Below are 16,817 nucleotides of genomic sequence, written 5' to 3' on the forward strand. Positions count from 1 at the left end.
GATTAAACGTACAAGACATGTTCTTGACCTTCTATGTCCGTACTTGGTGCATACATTCAATGTTTTGCTAGCAACTGGAACTTTTCCTAATGATGCAAGATTTCTATATATACAAGGGAGGAAACAGGAACAGTGTAAGCAATTAGAGACCAGTATCTATAATTCTAGTCTTCTCAAAGGGCCTTGAGAAGATTATGCTCACCCATCTGGATGGCTTTTTTACTAAACACAATATCTTATCAGAAAGTCAGCATGGTTTTCATAAGGGATAGGTCAGCGGAATCTGCCCTTGTGCTGCAAAAGGAAATCGTCATAAAAAACATTGAAGCTAATAAATATACACTGGGAATATATATTCACTTCAGTAAAGCCTTTGATTCAATATGTCACACAACCCTCCCTAATAAGCTAGACCGTTACGGCGTCCATGGGCTAACAAATACTATTTTGCAGTCGTACCTAATCGGCTGATCCCAGTGTGTTGACATTATTGACTACTATTCCACTTTCCAGCAGATTTCATCTGGTGTTCCACAGGGTAGTATTCTTGGGCCGGTTTTATTTAGTGTCTATGTAAATGATCTTATGTCTATTGATGGTAGTGCCATCAATATATGCGGATATAGTGCCATCAATATATGCCATATTATATGCGGATGATATAAGCTTATTCTTTAGCTGAACTAATGAAGTAGATTTGTTTAAAATGGTGAATAATGCATTGTCAAAACTACTGAAATTGTCCGAAACAAACATAAAAAAACAAAAGTAATTTTGATTGCCCCTGAAGATAAACACTTGAACTGTAATCATGAGCTAAAATTAGGACCTCATGAAATAGATCTCGTGAAACAGCATGAAATACTAGGTGTCGTATTCTCCAGTCGGATGACATGGGGCAGTCATGTTGAGCGAATGGATAAAAAACTCTCATCTGCTGTAGGTGCCTAATTTCGAACGCGTGATCTCCTTCCGGTCCTTGTTAGACTACAGGTTTACCACGCCCTCTTCCCTTCACACCTTACCTATTGTATACTAGTATGGGGGATGACTACCAAAAAAAAATGTCAGTACACTTGTGCGTTAGAAAGGAAAGCCATGCGTTGCTTAAAGGGTGTACCGTTACTACATCCTTCAGTCGAGCTATTTCGTTAGCACCATGTTATCAATATCCAGTCTCTTTATAGCTACCAAGTCTCCTCTACCACTTTTACTTTCCTAGTGAAAAGTATAACGAATTCCTATTGACACTCTCAGGTGCAAAGTTACGCTGCAGTATTTCTAAAACGTGCCCCTGCAAAATGGTTGATTCCACACCACTGAACTAATTACCTTCTGCAGTGATTAAGCTATACAGTGGCAGTGTTGCTAAATAAGCTCAATCTATCTAGTTTTATTAACGGTCTAATACCACGCAAAATTTCGCGTTCATTGTTTCTGGAGTGACCTGTGTCTGCTGTTTCTGGCATAAAATGGTAATGCGTGCAATAAAAACATACACGTTAGTTTAACCTTTTGTGTGCAGTTGTCGTTTTTGTCAAAAGGTCTTGATATCTTTTGATACATTTACTTCACCTCTTATTTTTGTCAATTCACGATAAAATGTGGCTCTTTTTTCAAAGACAGCAATAGATATCTTGTATAGAATTCTTTTTTGTACTGCCATCACTGTTTCCTGTTGCCGGTTCCCAGGCCTCAGCATTGTGAAAATGTTGAAAAAATAAAGGTGAACTGAACTCAAGTGCACCTGGTGTGAGCATTTACTGGGCAACTGTGGCTGCGTTTCCTGCTTGCTGGTTTCATTGTTAATGCATTCAGCAACGAAACCTGGCAGCATTGGCCAAGGAAAGGGGTGCCTAAACCTCGTCACATCGCATGCCCTCAGCAAGCCCATAAGAGAGTAATGAGTATTAGGGTTGTGCTAGTATCACTTTATCCCAACAGGATTGAATGCGACTAGTGTAGCTGAGAACCAAATCCAGTAAGAACCAAATAGTGCTTGGTCTGAAACATCATCATCATCATCATCATTTATTAACCCTTAATCCCGTGGGGACATTACATAGGGCGAGGGGGGATACAAGTGTCCGACGGTCATACATAAGAAAAGGCAAAGAATGGAGAGAGAAAAAAAAGAAAGAAATCTAGGCAAAGCAAAGCAGTAAACAAATTATAAAGTCAATCAAAGACAACGTTAAAGATAAGCAAAATAGTAAACATTAATATAGCCAATCAGAAACAATGTGAATCGATCACAAATCAAATATTACTACTGTTCGGTGCTTGTGCAAATATTTGTACTAAACAAGCAGTGGTGCAAAATAGTCTAGCGACAGTTGTAGCACTGCTGCACAGTGCCATAAGTTTAAAAGTTGTAAAGTTAGAGCACTAATCTCCACTGACAGGTCGCAACAGAAAGTAACTATATTAGACCACCAAGTTGTAGGGAAATTGCCACGTGCTTGGTTTGGTCAGAGGCACTTTTCTCGAGCCCAGAAAAGGCGAGGAAACTTTGCACCCATTAAAAATTGGCACTGGAAAGGAGACATGTAAGCTTTGAGGCAGTGTTCTCCTGCCCGAGTCTTGCCACACCATCCCACAGTGGCACTGAACCCTTCATCTCCGTCATGGAGGGATGGCGCGCCGTTTTTGGAACATTCACTCGAACCTCCTGCCATTATTCGAAAGTTATTAAAAAAGTTGGTAGCGTATTTGATCCGTTTCGAATAATTTTGAAAATACACCATTTCATTTGTTTGAATAGTTGAATAGAAAGATATTCCATTTGCTATTCGAGATTTTCGAATATTCGCACACCCCTCAGTAATTATAGGCAATGAAGCAAAGACATTAGACGAGATAGTAGCAGTTAGTGATAGGGATAGTTAGTGATAGCAGTAGTTTTGGAATGATAAAGGGCATTATTAAATTATGAGGGTCGGTAATGTCAGTGGCAGTGATAAAGGTGCTTATGGTGAAGGACTTCAGGGTTAAAGGCCTGATGGTAAAAACCTTTAGGGGGAAGGCTTTCAAGGTAAACACCTTCCAGGTAAAGGCGCTTACGGCATTTACTACATTACACAGGTAAAGGCCTTTCGCATTCACAGCACGTGACGGCCTTAAGTGCCCAAGGTTCATGCTGTGGAGATGGGAGCTGCATGCGCTTTGCTCTTTAATGTTGCGAAAGTGTGCAGGCAAGTGCAGGCATGTGGGTGCAGCGTTTCCGTGCATTGCACGCATGGATAACGCAGCTCTCCTGTGAAAGCAGTGATGTCGCCTCTGTCAGGTTGAGTGGTGTTTCTGAAGAACAACTGTGTGACAATGCAAACACACCTGTGGCTGTCACTCCCTCGCCATGGTGGAAGATCGATGAGTGTGGAATATTTTATAACTCTTTTATAACTGGTCAGTATATTTGGAGTACCTGTGTGCTTTGGGATAATTAGTTATATGTAACCTTATATAAACTCGCTTTCCTCGTACCTGTTGTCAGTGTTCACCTTCGAATGGTCGTGCAGTGCAGTGGTAAGTTTGCTTGTGTGGCGAAGGGCTTCCAAGGTCCGTCGTAAAGTTTCACACTTGTTGCAGCAGTTGAGCCAGTTCTCTACAACTTGTTATTCATGTAAGATGGGGGTTTATTAAAGGCACTGGGACCTTATTAAAGGAGCAGGGCGGCAACAGTCTGCGGTCAGCCAAAGCGAGCCTAAAGCACGCGCAGCGATGGCACTGCCGCCGCTGCACAGAATGTTCGTCTTCGTCTTTACACAATTGCCCCCGGGGAGAAAAGGAGCCAACCTGGCGACTCAGGGCGCAGGCAGGACGGCTGGGTCCTAGAAGGGCTTGAGGCGCTGGACGTGAACAGTCTCGCGTCCACGGCGGCGGCGATCAGAAGATGGGTTGAGAGGTTCTACAGTGTAATTAACTGGAGATGTGCGCTCCAGTACGCGGTATGGGCCATGGTACTTGGCAAGAAATTTCAATGACAAGCCCGGAGTATTCGTCAGAATCCAGAGCCACACAAGGGAGCCGTTGGCGAAGTGTGGTGTTGTTTGGCTGAGGTCGTGGCGGGGTTTCTCTCTGCACTGGGTGTCAGTCGTGAGAGCACGGGCGATGCGGGGACAGTCTTCGGCGTGCCGGGCGGCTTCAGATAGAGGTGTATACTCGGAAGCATCGGGTTGGTACGGGAGAATGGTGTCGATGGTAGCAGAACGGTGACGGCTGTAGAGGAGAAAGAAAGGAGAAAAGCCGGTAGTGGACTGCGTTGCGGTATTGTACGCGTAGGTTACATACGGAAGGACAAGATCCCAGTTTGACTGATCTGAAGAGACATACATAGACAACATGTCACCGAGGGTACGACTAAAGCGCTCGGTGAGACCGCTGGTTTGCGGATGATATGCGGAGGTGGTTCGATGAATTATATTGCACTTGGTGAGCAGTGCTTTCACAACATCCGACAGAAAGGCGCGGCCTCTGTCGCTCAGCAGTTCGCAAGGGGCGCTGTGACAAAGGATGAATCGGTTTAAAATAAACGAGGCCACCTCTGAGGCTGTGGCAGCTGGAAGGGCTGCGGTTTCAGCATACCTTGTCAAATGGTCAACCGCGACGATAGCCCAACGGTTGCCGGCCGAAGTGTACGGGAGGGAACCGTATAAGCCAATGCCGACGCGGTCAAATGGGCGTGGCGGGCAAGGTAGCGGCTGCAATTCTCCAGCAGAACGATGAGGAGGTGGCTTGCGACTTGCGACATTGACAGGTAAGGCATGATCGCACGTATTTGCGGATGAATGCGTACATGCCACGCCAATAATATCGTAGTCGGATGCGATCGTAGGTCTTGAACACTCCGACATGACCACACTCCGGGTCAGCGTGAAAATGGGCGCAGACTTCCGAGCGAAGGTGACGGGGAATAACTAGCAACCACTTGCGGCCGTCTGAGCTGTGCGGCGATAAAGGAGGTTATCACGTATTGAGAAATGGGAAGCATGGCGGCGAAAAGCGCGCGAAGGCGAAGCAGCCGTAGGGTTGGTGAGGAAGTCAATAAGAGAAGAGATCCATGGGTCGGCACGCTGCGAGGAAGGCATGGCGCTGATGTGGAGCATCAGTGAGGAGGCGTCGAAGGCGGAAAGGCTGGAAATATTGGCGGGAAGTGGGCAGCGGGATAGAGCATCGGCGCCTTGATGTTTGCGGCCAGTACGATACACGACGCAGATATCGTACTCCTGGAGGCGAAGGGCCCACTTCGCGAGGCGACCGGATGGATCTTTCAGAGAGGAAAGCCAGCATAGCGCATGGTGGTCGGTCACGACTTCAAACGGGCGGCCGTAGAGGTAAGGGCGGAACTTGGTAAGGGCTCAAACTATCGCCAGACAGTCTTTTTCAGTGACCGAGTAGTTAGATTCAGCCTTTGTTATCGTGCGGCTGGCATAGGCAACGACGTATTCGATGAAGCCAGATTTACGTTGTGCGAGTACGGCGCCGATGCCTACCCCACTGGCGTCAGTATGGACCTCGGTAGGTGCGTTTGGGTCGAAATGGCGTAGTATCGGCGGTGCGGTGAGGATACGGCGCAAAGAATCGAAGGCGTCGTCACAAACTTGGGACCACTGAGAAAGATCGGAACTGCCAGACAGAAGTTGTGTCAAAGGCGCAGCAATTGAGGCAAAGTTGCGTATAAACCTACGGAAGTAGGAGCACAGCCCCAGGAAGCTGCGCAGATCTTTGATAGAAGTAGGTCGAGGAAACGCAGCCACAGCACAAAGTTTAGCCGGGTCTGGACGGACACCGTCCTTAGAGACAACATGGCCTAAAATGGTAAGTTGGCGGGCGGCAAAATGACACTTCTTTAAGTTGAGCTGAAGGCCGGCGTCAGAGAGGCAGGTCAAAACGTGCTTCAGTCGGGAGAGGTGAGTGTCAAAGTCCGGCGAAAACACGACGATGTCGTCGAGGTAACAGAGGCAGGTCTTCCACTTCAGCCCGCGCAGAATGGTATCCATCATCAGCTCAAAGGTGGCAGGAGCATTACAAAGGCCGAAAGGCATAGGCCGTCAGGGGTTACAAAGGCTGTTTTGGGGCGATCGGCCTCTTCCATGGGTACCTGCTAGTACCCGGAGCGTAAATCTAAAGAAGAAAATATTTCGGCACCTTGCAAGCAGTCTAGCGCATCATCGATGCGTGGCAGGAGATATACGTCCTTGCGCGTGATCTTGTTAAGGCGGCGGTAGTCTACACAGAAACGGATGGAGCCGTCTTTCTTTTTGACAAGCACAACTGGTGAAGCCCAAGGACTGCTTGAGGGCTGGATGGCGCTGCTCTTGAGCATTTGGTCGACTTGATCTTCAATGACTTGGCGCTCGGTTGTCGACACACGATAGGGGCGCTGCCGTAGAGGAGCGTGGGCACCTGTGCGATGCGATGTGTGACAGTCGAGGTTTGGCCGAGGGAGCTGTGATGGCAGTTGAAGGAGGCGCTGAACTGGTGGAGCAAGTGGAGAAGCTGCATGCGCTGCGGCGGAGGAAGATCTGCGTCGATGGAGCGGAGAAACTTGTGTAGAGGAAGGAGTGGGCGTAGAAGATGGTGGGCTGAGCGCAGTGAGATTGATGTGCGATGCTTCGTCAGTCTCCTCATGGGTTATAATAGACGCGATGGGTTGGACACTGCCGACACATTCGCCACGGCGCAAAAAGCACTGGGGCAGGTACGGATAGGCCAGCAGAAATAGTCAGTACGGCGTAAGGCAGGGGAAGACACTTCCGGCGGAGAAAAGCATGAGCGAGCGTGAAAAGTGCAGTGTCATCACGGAGAGGGTCACAACAGAGGCGCACAAGGATGGAAGAGCACGGAGGCAGGTCGATGTCTTCGGCGACGAGGGCTTTAATACATGGCGACGAGAGAACAGCGTCCAGCAGCCATTGGGGCAAGGCAGAGAATCCGACTTCAGCGCGAGCGCAATCTATGACCGCAGCATGACGAGACAGGAAATCCCAGCCCAAAATAACATCGTGGGAACAAAACGGCAGGACGACGAACTCGATCGTATATAGGACGTCCTGAATCAAAACTCGTGCTGTGCAAGCTGCTGACGGCTTGATGTACTGAGCGCTGGCCGTGCGCAGGGAGAGACCGGTAATTGGCGTCTTAACTTTCTTCAAGCGGCGACAAAGTTGTGCGTCTATTACTGAAATTGCGGCGCCAGTGTCGACAAGGGCCATGACAGAAATTCCCTCGACCGAAACATCAATAAGGTTCGCAGGTGACAGCTGAGGCCTTTGGTAGCTCGACGGGGACGCAGTTCTTGCCTCAGGAACTGCGGCATCTAGTTTTCCTCTTGAGAATTATTAGGACGACAACACATCGGAGAGATGGAGCGGTGTCGCGGCGAAGGGGAATGGCGATCAGTAAGTGGTGAGCGGTCGGGGAGAACGGACGAGTCGACGGACGGGGCTCAGCAGACGCAGAGTACTGACGCGCTGGAGGCCAGTACCCGACCGGCGGTGCCGAGACTGGGAGACGGCGACGACAATAGCAGGCTATGTGCCCAGGCAATCCGCAAGTGTAGCAAATAGGCGGGTTATCCGTCATGCGCCAGGGATCTCGGTCTCGTGGAGAGGGCGCATATAAGGTGCCAGCGCTGGTACGGGCACTGACACTGTAGGGTACGTAGGCGGCTGAGTTTGAGCAACGACCTCGGCGTAAGTCAGTGGATGGGCGACAGGTCTTGGGACGACGTTGGCATAACTCAGAGGGGTGGCGACAGGTCTTGGGGAGGCGTCAGCGTACGTCAGTGGAGCAGCGACATGTGATGGTGAATGGGCGGACGGAAGCGCCTCAGCAACCTGCTCGCGAATAGCATGTTGGAGAGCCGGGGCCAAATATGGTGGCGACCCCTGAGGGCTAGGCACAAGAGAAAGCTGACGGGCCACCTCCTCACGCACAAAGTCTTTGACTTGCTGCAGCAGAGAGGAGTTATCAGCTGCGGGTGTCAGTCCGGCAAGTGACTCTGCCTGAGTTGAGTGCTGACGAATCAGGACCCTCTGCTTACGCAGTTCCTCGAGTTCTGGCACAACGTGATGACTTCTGAAACGGTGCGCAAGTCCCGTGCCAGCAGCATCTTAAAGGCGTCATCATCAATGCCTTTCAAGATCTGTTCTATTTTGTCAGCTTCCGGCATGCTGACATTCACTCTGTTGCAGAGGGTGATTACATCTTCTATGTAGCTACTGAAGCTTTCGCCGACCTGCTGTGACCGTTCACGCAAGCGCTGTTCGGCGCGGAGTTGTCTGACAACTGGGCGACCAAACACTTCGGGGAACTTCGTCTTGAAGGCCGACCAAGTTCCAACGTCCCCTTCATGGTTGCGGTACCATAAATTGGCGACACCGGTAAGATAAAAAATGACATTGTTGAGCTTAGTCTCGTCGTCCCATTTGTTATAGAGGCTCACACATTCGTAAGACGTGATCCAATCTTCCACGTCGTGTTCATCTGTTCCGCTGAAGACAGCCGGGTCCCGCTGGCGAAGGGAGCCGGCACAGATGACAGGTGGTGGGCCTGCTTGCACGGCTTGATTTTGGGTGTTCACAGGCATAGCAGGTGTTGGGAGAGTGCGGTTACGGAGCTCCAGAGTCGATATTGTTACCCGACGACTCCACCAAATGTAAGACGGGGGTTTATTAAAGGCACTGGGACCTTATTAAAGGAGCAGGGCGGCAACAGTCTGCGGTCAGCCAAAGCGAGCCCAAAGCACGCGCAGCGATGGCACTGCCGCCGCTGCACAGAATGTTCGTCTTCGTCTTTACATTCATTACAAACTTGGCTTAGTGACAAAAAAGCGTGCCAAGTAAGGACTGTGGGGCTGCACTGTGAGTATATTGTCAGTTTAACTTGTTTTCAGCTCAAAGCCTAATGAAATATTTGTTCTGGAAGCCTATAGAAGCCTAGGAGACAGTCTCCTTTTATGGCCTGTGCCCTGTAAGTCTTACATGGCGCTGCCCCTGACCATAGATTGGGACTGTGTCCTGAAAAGTGTTTAATGGGTGCCTCCAGAATGAAAGCATGGTGTTTTCTCTGCATTGTGCCAGCTGCTGTGACAGCCCCCCCCCCCCCCCCCCCCCTCCCTGCTTCTTGCAGGCGCGGCTGACACCCCTGCTGGGAGCCCTGGAGCCGCCTGTGCTCATGCGGATTGTGTCCTCCCTCATCCTCGAGCGGAGGATCATCCTGGTCTCGGACGACAGCACGTGGGTGGCGCTCTGCTACTTGTGCCTCTTCTTCTTCCCTGCCGGTCGAATGCGTTTAAATGGGAAACACCACCTCCAGGGCTCTCTGCTTGGGCATAAGCCCATAAAAGGGGGCCCTTGTCTGGAGTATTTTTTCTCCTCTGTCTTTGTGCAGGCACTGTGCTTTGGGAACGTAGGTATCCACAGTGGCCTCACAGGGTAGAGGTGCAGCCATTGTTACACGATTGAGTGCAGCACTCATTTTCTCTCTCTCTTGGGAGGAAAGGTGCTGCAGTAACAGCTGTTATTCTGCGACAGATGGCGAACATGGCAGTAAAACCTCCTTACAGGAGCCACTCAGGGGACCACCAAAAATTCTGAAAACACCGAGGTGTTGGTCTGGGTCAGTTTATTGTACTTCAGCATCCGCAGTGTGTTTACACACATTTGCAGGAAATTGCTCAGGGGATGGCTTAAGCTGTGGCGCCACTCTTGAAGGGGAAATATTTGAAGGAATCAAATTTCTTTTACTGTTTTGAATTCTTAGGCATACCATGTTAACATTACCAGTGGGTATAGAGATTCGGAAATATGTTTCATAATTTTATAATCATAACGTCTTCTGTTGAAAAATGCTGAATTGGGCTGTTGCACCAACAGTGATGATTCCCAAACCATCTAATGCACACCATCATGATTTGGAATCTATCCAGGTCTGCCTATTAGCCATTACGTGCTCACCCTGGCACAGTGCAGGGTGTGCAGGTCCTCGAAAATATGGGTTGTAGCGACCACAGGGTGGTGAGGTCTCAGATTAGCCTAGACTAGAAGGAATGGAAGAAACTAGTGAAGTGGAAGTCCAATAACAACTTAGCGGTTAGAAGGAAAGTAGAGGAATTCAGGATATTGTTGGTGAACAGATATTTGGCTTTAACTGAGGACGACAACGACGTTAAAATTCAAGCAGTCATCAATAATCTCACAGCTGTCATTACATTACAGATTGTGCAATAGAAGTAGGCAGTACGTTGGTTCGACAGGATACTGGCGAGTTATCTCAGGAGACGAAAGATCTGATTCAGAAATGCCAAAGCATGAGAGCATCTAACCACACTAACAGAACACAACTGGCAGTGCTGTCAAAGCTATAAATAGGTGCAAGGTAGGAAGTTTAATATGGAGAGAATCGATCATGCTCTAAAGAACTGAGGAGGTAGCCTGTAAGCGGTGAGGAGAAAACTAGGCATAGGTAAAAACCAGATGTGTACGTTATGAGACAAACAGGGCAATGTCATCAGCAATAAGATAGTTGAATTAGCCGAAGAGTTCTACATAAATCTATACAGTAGCGAATGTAATCATCAAGTTACTGAGAGGGGCAGTCGAGCACAGCAATGGGACATTCCGCCAGTAACGAAGGAGGAAGTAAAGAAAGCCTTAGGAGCAATGCAAAGAGGGAAAGCAGCTGGTGGGGATCAGGTAACAGCAGATTTGTTGAAGGACGGAGGAGGGATTGTGCTAGAAAAACTAGCCACCCTGTATGTGAGCAAGGGTGAACAAGGGAGCTGTAGTGTAATTTGTGTTTGACCATGGACAGTGACCAGTGAATCTCATCAAACCATGATTCCTGACCAGACGGTATGCCGTCGAACCTTCGACTACACCCTGTATGTGCAATGCCTTGTAACCTCGACAGTACCAGAAGCTTGGAAGAACGGTAACGTTGTCTTAATTCATAAGAAAGGACATGTCAAGGACTTGAAAATTTACAGACCGATCAGCTTACTGTCAATTGCCCCTGAGGTACTTAGTTGGGTAATCAGGACAACCTTAGACTTCAATCAACCAAATGATCAGGCAGGCTTTCGTAAAGGATGCTTGACAATAGACCACATTCACACTATCAGGTGATAGACAAATGCGCATAATATGACCAACCCCTATATATAGCCTTCATTGATTACGAGAAAGCATTTGACTCAGTAGAAACCTCGGCCATCGTGCAGGCATTGCAGAATCGGGGTGTAGAAGAGTGTTATGGGAAAATATTGGAAGATATTTATAACGATTGCACAGCTACTATAGTCCTCCATAACTTCAGCAATAAAATTCTAATAAGGAAAGTTGTCAGGCAGGGAGACACGATCTCGCAAATGCTATTGACCGCCTGCTTACAGGAGGTATTCAGGGGGCTTAAATGGGAAGAGTTGGGGATAACAGTTAATGGAGAATACCTGAGTAATTTGCAATTTGCTGATGACATTGCCTTGCTAAGCCACTCCGGACAAGAACTGCAAAGCATGATCAATCAGTTAGACAGGCAGAGCAGAACGGTGGGGCTAAGAATTAACATGCAGAAAACGAAACAATTCGAGAATGGAATAAACTCCCACATGATATTGCTACCATTACCTCCACTGATGTTTTTTTTCCTCACTGCGAAATATGTATTGTAATTAAGCCCTTGTTTCTTCAATGATTGTAAAAGTGTTACCTGTCTGCTTGTTTGATTGTAAATTCAGTTGCTTGCCTATCTTCTTTTTATCTGCATTTCCTGCTTTTTCGACTGTGTTTGAGTCGTCTTCCCCCCCACTGTAATGCCTCACGGCGCTGGGGGTACTGTGATAAACAAATAAACAAAGTAATGTTCAACAGATTGGGAACAGCAGTTCGCAATTGGTAGCGAGGTGCTGGAAGTAGTAAGAGAATATGTCTACTTAGGGCAGGTGGTGACCGCAGATCTGGATCATGAGAGGGAAATAAATAGAATAAGAATGGGGTGGAGAGCATATGGCAGGTTCTCTCAGGTCATGAATGGCAGTTTGCCAATATCCCCCAAGAGAAAAGTATGCAACAGCTGCATCCTACCGGTACTCACCTATGGGGCAGAAACGTGGAGGCTAACAAATAGGGTTCAGCTTAAGTTAAGGACAACGCAGCGAGCTATGGACAGAAAAATGATAGGTGTAACGTTAAGAGATCGGAAGAGGGCGGAGTGGGTGAGGGAACAAACGCGGGTTAATGACATCCTAGTTGAAATCAAGAGGAAGAAATGGGCCTGGGCAGGGCATGTAATGCGAAGGCAAGATAACCGCTGGTCCTTAAGGGTAACGGAGTGGATTCCAAGAGAAGGCAACCGTAGCAGGGGGCGGCGGAAAGGTAGGTGGGCGGATGAGATTAAGAAGTTTGCGGGGATGCAGTGGCGGCAACTGGCGAAGGACAGGGTCAATTGGAGAGACATGAAAGAGGCCTTTGCCCTGCAGTGGGTGTAGTCAGGCTGCTGATGATGATGATGTTATGTGATGGAAGTGCGGAACAACGGACATGCTGCGCGACTTCTTGTGGGATGAGCATGCACCAGAGTGCAGCTCCAGCTTAGATTCGGACGACTCGGCGAATGATGATTGAATCTAGAATAAATGTCACTTATTCCGTGATTGTTGTGTTTTTGCTTAAAAAAAATTTTTTTCCGAACATTGTGTGTATGGGCCGCACCCCGAAAATTTGCCCTGGAATCTGGAAAAAAAAGTGCGGCCCTTACATGTGTTTATACATTATACAGTAAAAGCTCGTTAATTCGACACTGACAGGACCGCGAAAAATTGTCGAATTATCCGAATGTCGAATTATCGAATGAACAACAAAAAACAATGTTTGCCGCAACAGGACGTATACCTTTAGTTGGCAAGGAAATCTGTAATCACCGTCTGCTTTTTCGAGCGAATTTGAGCGACTACGATAGCTCTAACAGCCGCCAGGTGCTCCGCGGCACACGCGCCGTCAGGGATTTGTTCACAGAAGTCCTCCCGCACGGACAAGGCTTCTGCGGCTTCTTTCACCGTGCACTTCGGCATTTGGTGCAACTGCTCACAATCGTAAATCGTCGTCGTTGTCAGCGCCTGTCACTTCAATTATTTCATCCTCGGTCAGCTGACAGGACACGAAGGCGAGGCGGCGCGCAGGCCCTGCGCGCTACCCACCGGAAAGCAGCGCGGGGAGGAGGTGAGGGGAGCGCCGCTCCCCGCTTATCTGTTTTTTCAACCAGGGTCCGCTGGGACGGCGTTGTTGCTGGGACGCACGTCTTATCTTTCCTCTGATCTTTTAACTCTCCTCTTATCTGCACGGGGACTGTGGACGGGTGTCTTATCTTTTCTCTATCTTTTTCTCTGATCTTTTAACTCTCCTCTATCTGCACATGGCAGCGGTGGTGGCTGAGCCAGTAGGCAATCCCTTGCGATTTCCTTTCACCCTTCCCTCAGTCGCAACAAAACAGCAACAAGTAGCGCAGTAAACACGCTGACAAAGCGCGCATTTACCAAAAAAGGCGCCGTAAATAACCGTGATAGCGACTGCTGCGACACAACAAAGCACAAAAAAAAAAGACGCCAGCTGCTTCGGCCGCTGCTAACTCGCTTCCTCGGATAGATGGACGGATGGATGGATGATATGACCATAGGGATGGCCTATCAGCCGTACAGTAGCGCCGCTCATGGCAGTGTTTTTTTCTTTTTGCTCTCAGCACACCGGCTTGGCGGGCTGCGGAGTGAAGTCGAATTAACCGACGCACGGCAGAATTTGTTCGAATTAACGAGTTTCGCCCCATAGACTCCTATGTATAATTGTAGGGACCTCGCGCGCGCGTCGAATTATCCGATTTGCCGAATTAACGGGGGTCGAATTAACGAGCTTTCACTATAGCAGTTTTTTGATGCCTTATGTGATCTACAAGCTTACTTTGATGTCACCGTCAAAGTTCAGCTGTTGAAATCGAAACTGAAAGAGCGCGAGAAAGAAAATCGATTCCAAAATTATTCAGTGCTTGTAGGAGAATACCTCGAGTGTATAATAATGCCTGGCGCATCATTGTAACGCAAAAAAACATTCACCCAAAAGTTGTCTATAGTCCTTCAAGAAAGCGCTCCTCATATATGCTTGAATTAGCCAACGGTGTTGAAACAAAGCATTCTCTGATTAGAATATAAGGCATTGAAGCCACTGCATTTCTAAGCAACTGTGGTGGCCATGTGCACCATGACGGGGCATTTTTTACGTCTGCAGGCATTTTTTACGGTTCTTTTTGCGTCTGCATGAGCATTCAGCATACAGCAGCTTCAGCTGCATGTTTGCTTAGACTGGTTTGAAAGTAGAAAATTAGCCCCTGCCTTCCTTAGCCTCTTTCACTGTGCTGCCACCATACGCCAAGGGGGAGTTGTGGAATAAGCCGAAGCTGAAAGTTGTACTGTAACTGGCAGAGACACGTTTTGGGTAAAATGGCGACAGCCTCAGCCATGCTATGTGTCGTGCGATAGTCTGGTTTCTCCGGTCGGTGACCCCTGCAACCAAGGCCGGGGTGCTGCAGGCTGGTGCGGAGGTGGGTGGAGTCGGTCGAGTGCCTCGTCTACCCCTTCCGGTGGGCGCACGTCCGGGTGCCCCTGGTGCCCCGCAGCCTGCTGGCCCAGTGCTCCTCCCCCGAGCCCTACCTGCTGGGGGTGCCTGCGGCCATGGTGCACACGGCCCTCGAGCTGCTGGCGGGGCCGGTGAGTTGAAAGGATGAATTGCTTGTTTGTATGCTTTGTACTCCTGCTGATTCGCATGTGCCGATTCGCATGTGCCAGCAAAGGGTTTCTTGCGAGCCCAGTGCACGTGCGAGAGCCGAGACTCCTTTTCTTTCGCCCCGCAGGGGCGTCTGATTCATGCAGACGATGGTGAGTGGCAACGCCACGAGGTATCCCGAGCATCCGCAGGGACATCCCCGCAGGGGGATGATGGTGAGCAGTGTGCCACCACGGACCCGAGCACCCGCGCTTAGCCGTGCGTGGCATCGCCGTGTCCGGGGAAAAGGGGATCCTGGTGGTTGAGCCGATGCCGAGCGTTTGGACCCTTAAGGCCCCTCGGCGGAGGCAACACACCACTTTGGCTTCCTGTAGACGGCACCTCCGGCCTGACCCGACCGGGGGAAATCGGCAGTCGCCTTTTCCTGTCCTCCCCTCCATCTTTCACTTTCCTATCTCTTTCTTACAACTCTCCTGTCTCCTCCTCTCTTCTTGGTTTCTTTTCGCTTTTCATAGGCGCCTAGGGTTAACCTTGTGTGGCCAACTACCCTGAGTTGTGTCATATTTGGTTATAGTTGAAGTGTACAGCTGGCGTGGGCAGGACTTGCTCGCAAGTTTCTGTCCCGTTCCCTTGTTGGGCTCCTTGGTGGGTGGCTGGCACCATGACCGAAAAACTAGAATTTTTATGGCTCCCCCTTTTTCCAAACCTGATCGCTCTCTCAAGAGAGGGCGGAACGAAGCAGACGAGTTTTTCCAAAAATGAAAAGTCAGTTTTCCGAAATATCATGTCATCTATAGTGAAGTACAAGATAAGCAAGCAAGAATCCTGTCCCCCTTCTTAGTATCAAAGTGTTTGACAGAAGCCTTGGCAATTGGCTACAAGGTATCTAAAATGGCCAGCGGTGACTTACTGCTCGAACTGCGTGTCAACGTCCAACACTCAAAACTCATAAACATTGTATCTGTTGGGGATATTCCTGTCTCCGTGACGTCACACCGATCTCTGAACACCATCCGAGGCGTTATATCCGAAAATGACTTTGTCCACATCACTGAAAAAGAGATGCTCGAAGGTCTGAGTGACCAAGACGTGATAGATGTTCACAGAATCAAGATCCGGAAGGATAATAAGGAAATAAACACAAAACACATGATCCTGACGTTCAACACCAGCACACTGCCCGACACAGTCGAAGTAGGATATCTGAAAGTTAACGTAAGACCATACATTCCCAACCCTCGCCGATGTTTCAACTGTCAAAGGTTCGGCCACGGCTCACAAAGTTGCCGTGGTCGGAAAACATGCGCGAAATGCGCCTCGAAGGATCATTCTGATGAATGTGATGCAGTCCCGCACTGCGCAAACTGTGAAGGAGAATATGCAGCATACTCCAGGGCGTGTCCGTCCTGGAAAAAAGAAATAATCACCATAAAGACAAAGAAAACATTTCATTTAGAGAAGCGAGAAGGCGTTTTGCACTCACCAACTCATTCTTCTTCACAACAAAACCCAACTTTGCCGAGGTGGTGCGTGGGCGTGGCGCACCACACCAGGCTTCGGCACCCGTCCAGGTCACACGCAGTGAGCCTGTGGCGGGGCCATTCGCGCTCCAAGGCAGAGCAGTTAACGCTACTCCGCCAACTCCAAGTCAGGCTGCGCAGACCCCCGGTTCGGCGGGCCTCAAGACCTCTTCCCACAGGTCGAGGTCAAACTTGAACGTGAATGTGCCTCCTGCACGGTCGTCCAGCATCTCTGCAGAGGCAATGGATACAACTCCTCCCTCGCCCCCGCTGCAGCGGCGGCAAAGCTCTCTCGAGAGCAAAAAAAGGGACAAAGTCCCAATAACCGGTCCAAAAGACCCACCTACCTAACCTATCCCAACTAGTCTAAACGATGGTATTTCTAGTTCACTGGAACTGTCGTGGACTTTTAAAGAACTACACTGACAACAGATATTTTAAATTCATTCTCCCCGGTAGCACTGTGTCTCCAGGAGACTAATCTGGGACCACAGAAAAAAAATATTCTTAAAAAATATCAAGTCTT

General features: G+C 49.0%; 1 protein-coding gene across 1 annotated transcript in view; it reads left to right on the forward strand.

Moving 5' to 3' along the window:
• LOC149367631 (DENN domain-containing protein 2D-like) overlaps positions 1–16,817 on the forward strand; it is a 174,956-nt gene that overhangs the window by 119,948 nt on the left and 38,191 nt on the right. The window contains exons 11-12 of the mRNA XM_089575130.1: positions 9,133–9,239; positions 14,578–14,755. Coding sequence (XP_089431256.1) covers positions 9,133–9,239; positions 14,578–14,755 — 285 coding nt within the window. The remainder of the gene's footprint in view (positions 1–9,132; positions 9,240–14,577; positions 14,756–16,817) is intronic.

This window comes from Amblyomma mixtum, chromosome 1, assembly GCF_055824585.1.
Source record: "Amblyomma mixtum isolate Tamu chromosome 1, ASM5582458v1, whole genome shotgun sequence".
Lineage (NCBI taxonomy): Eukaryota > Metazoa > Arthropoda > Arachnida > Ixodida > Ixodidae > Amblyomma > Amblyomma mixtum.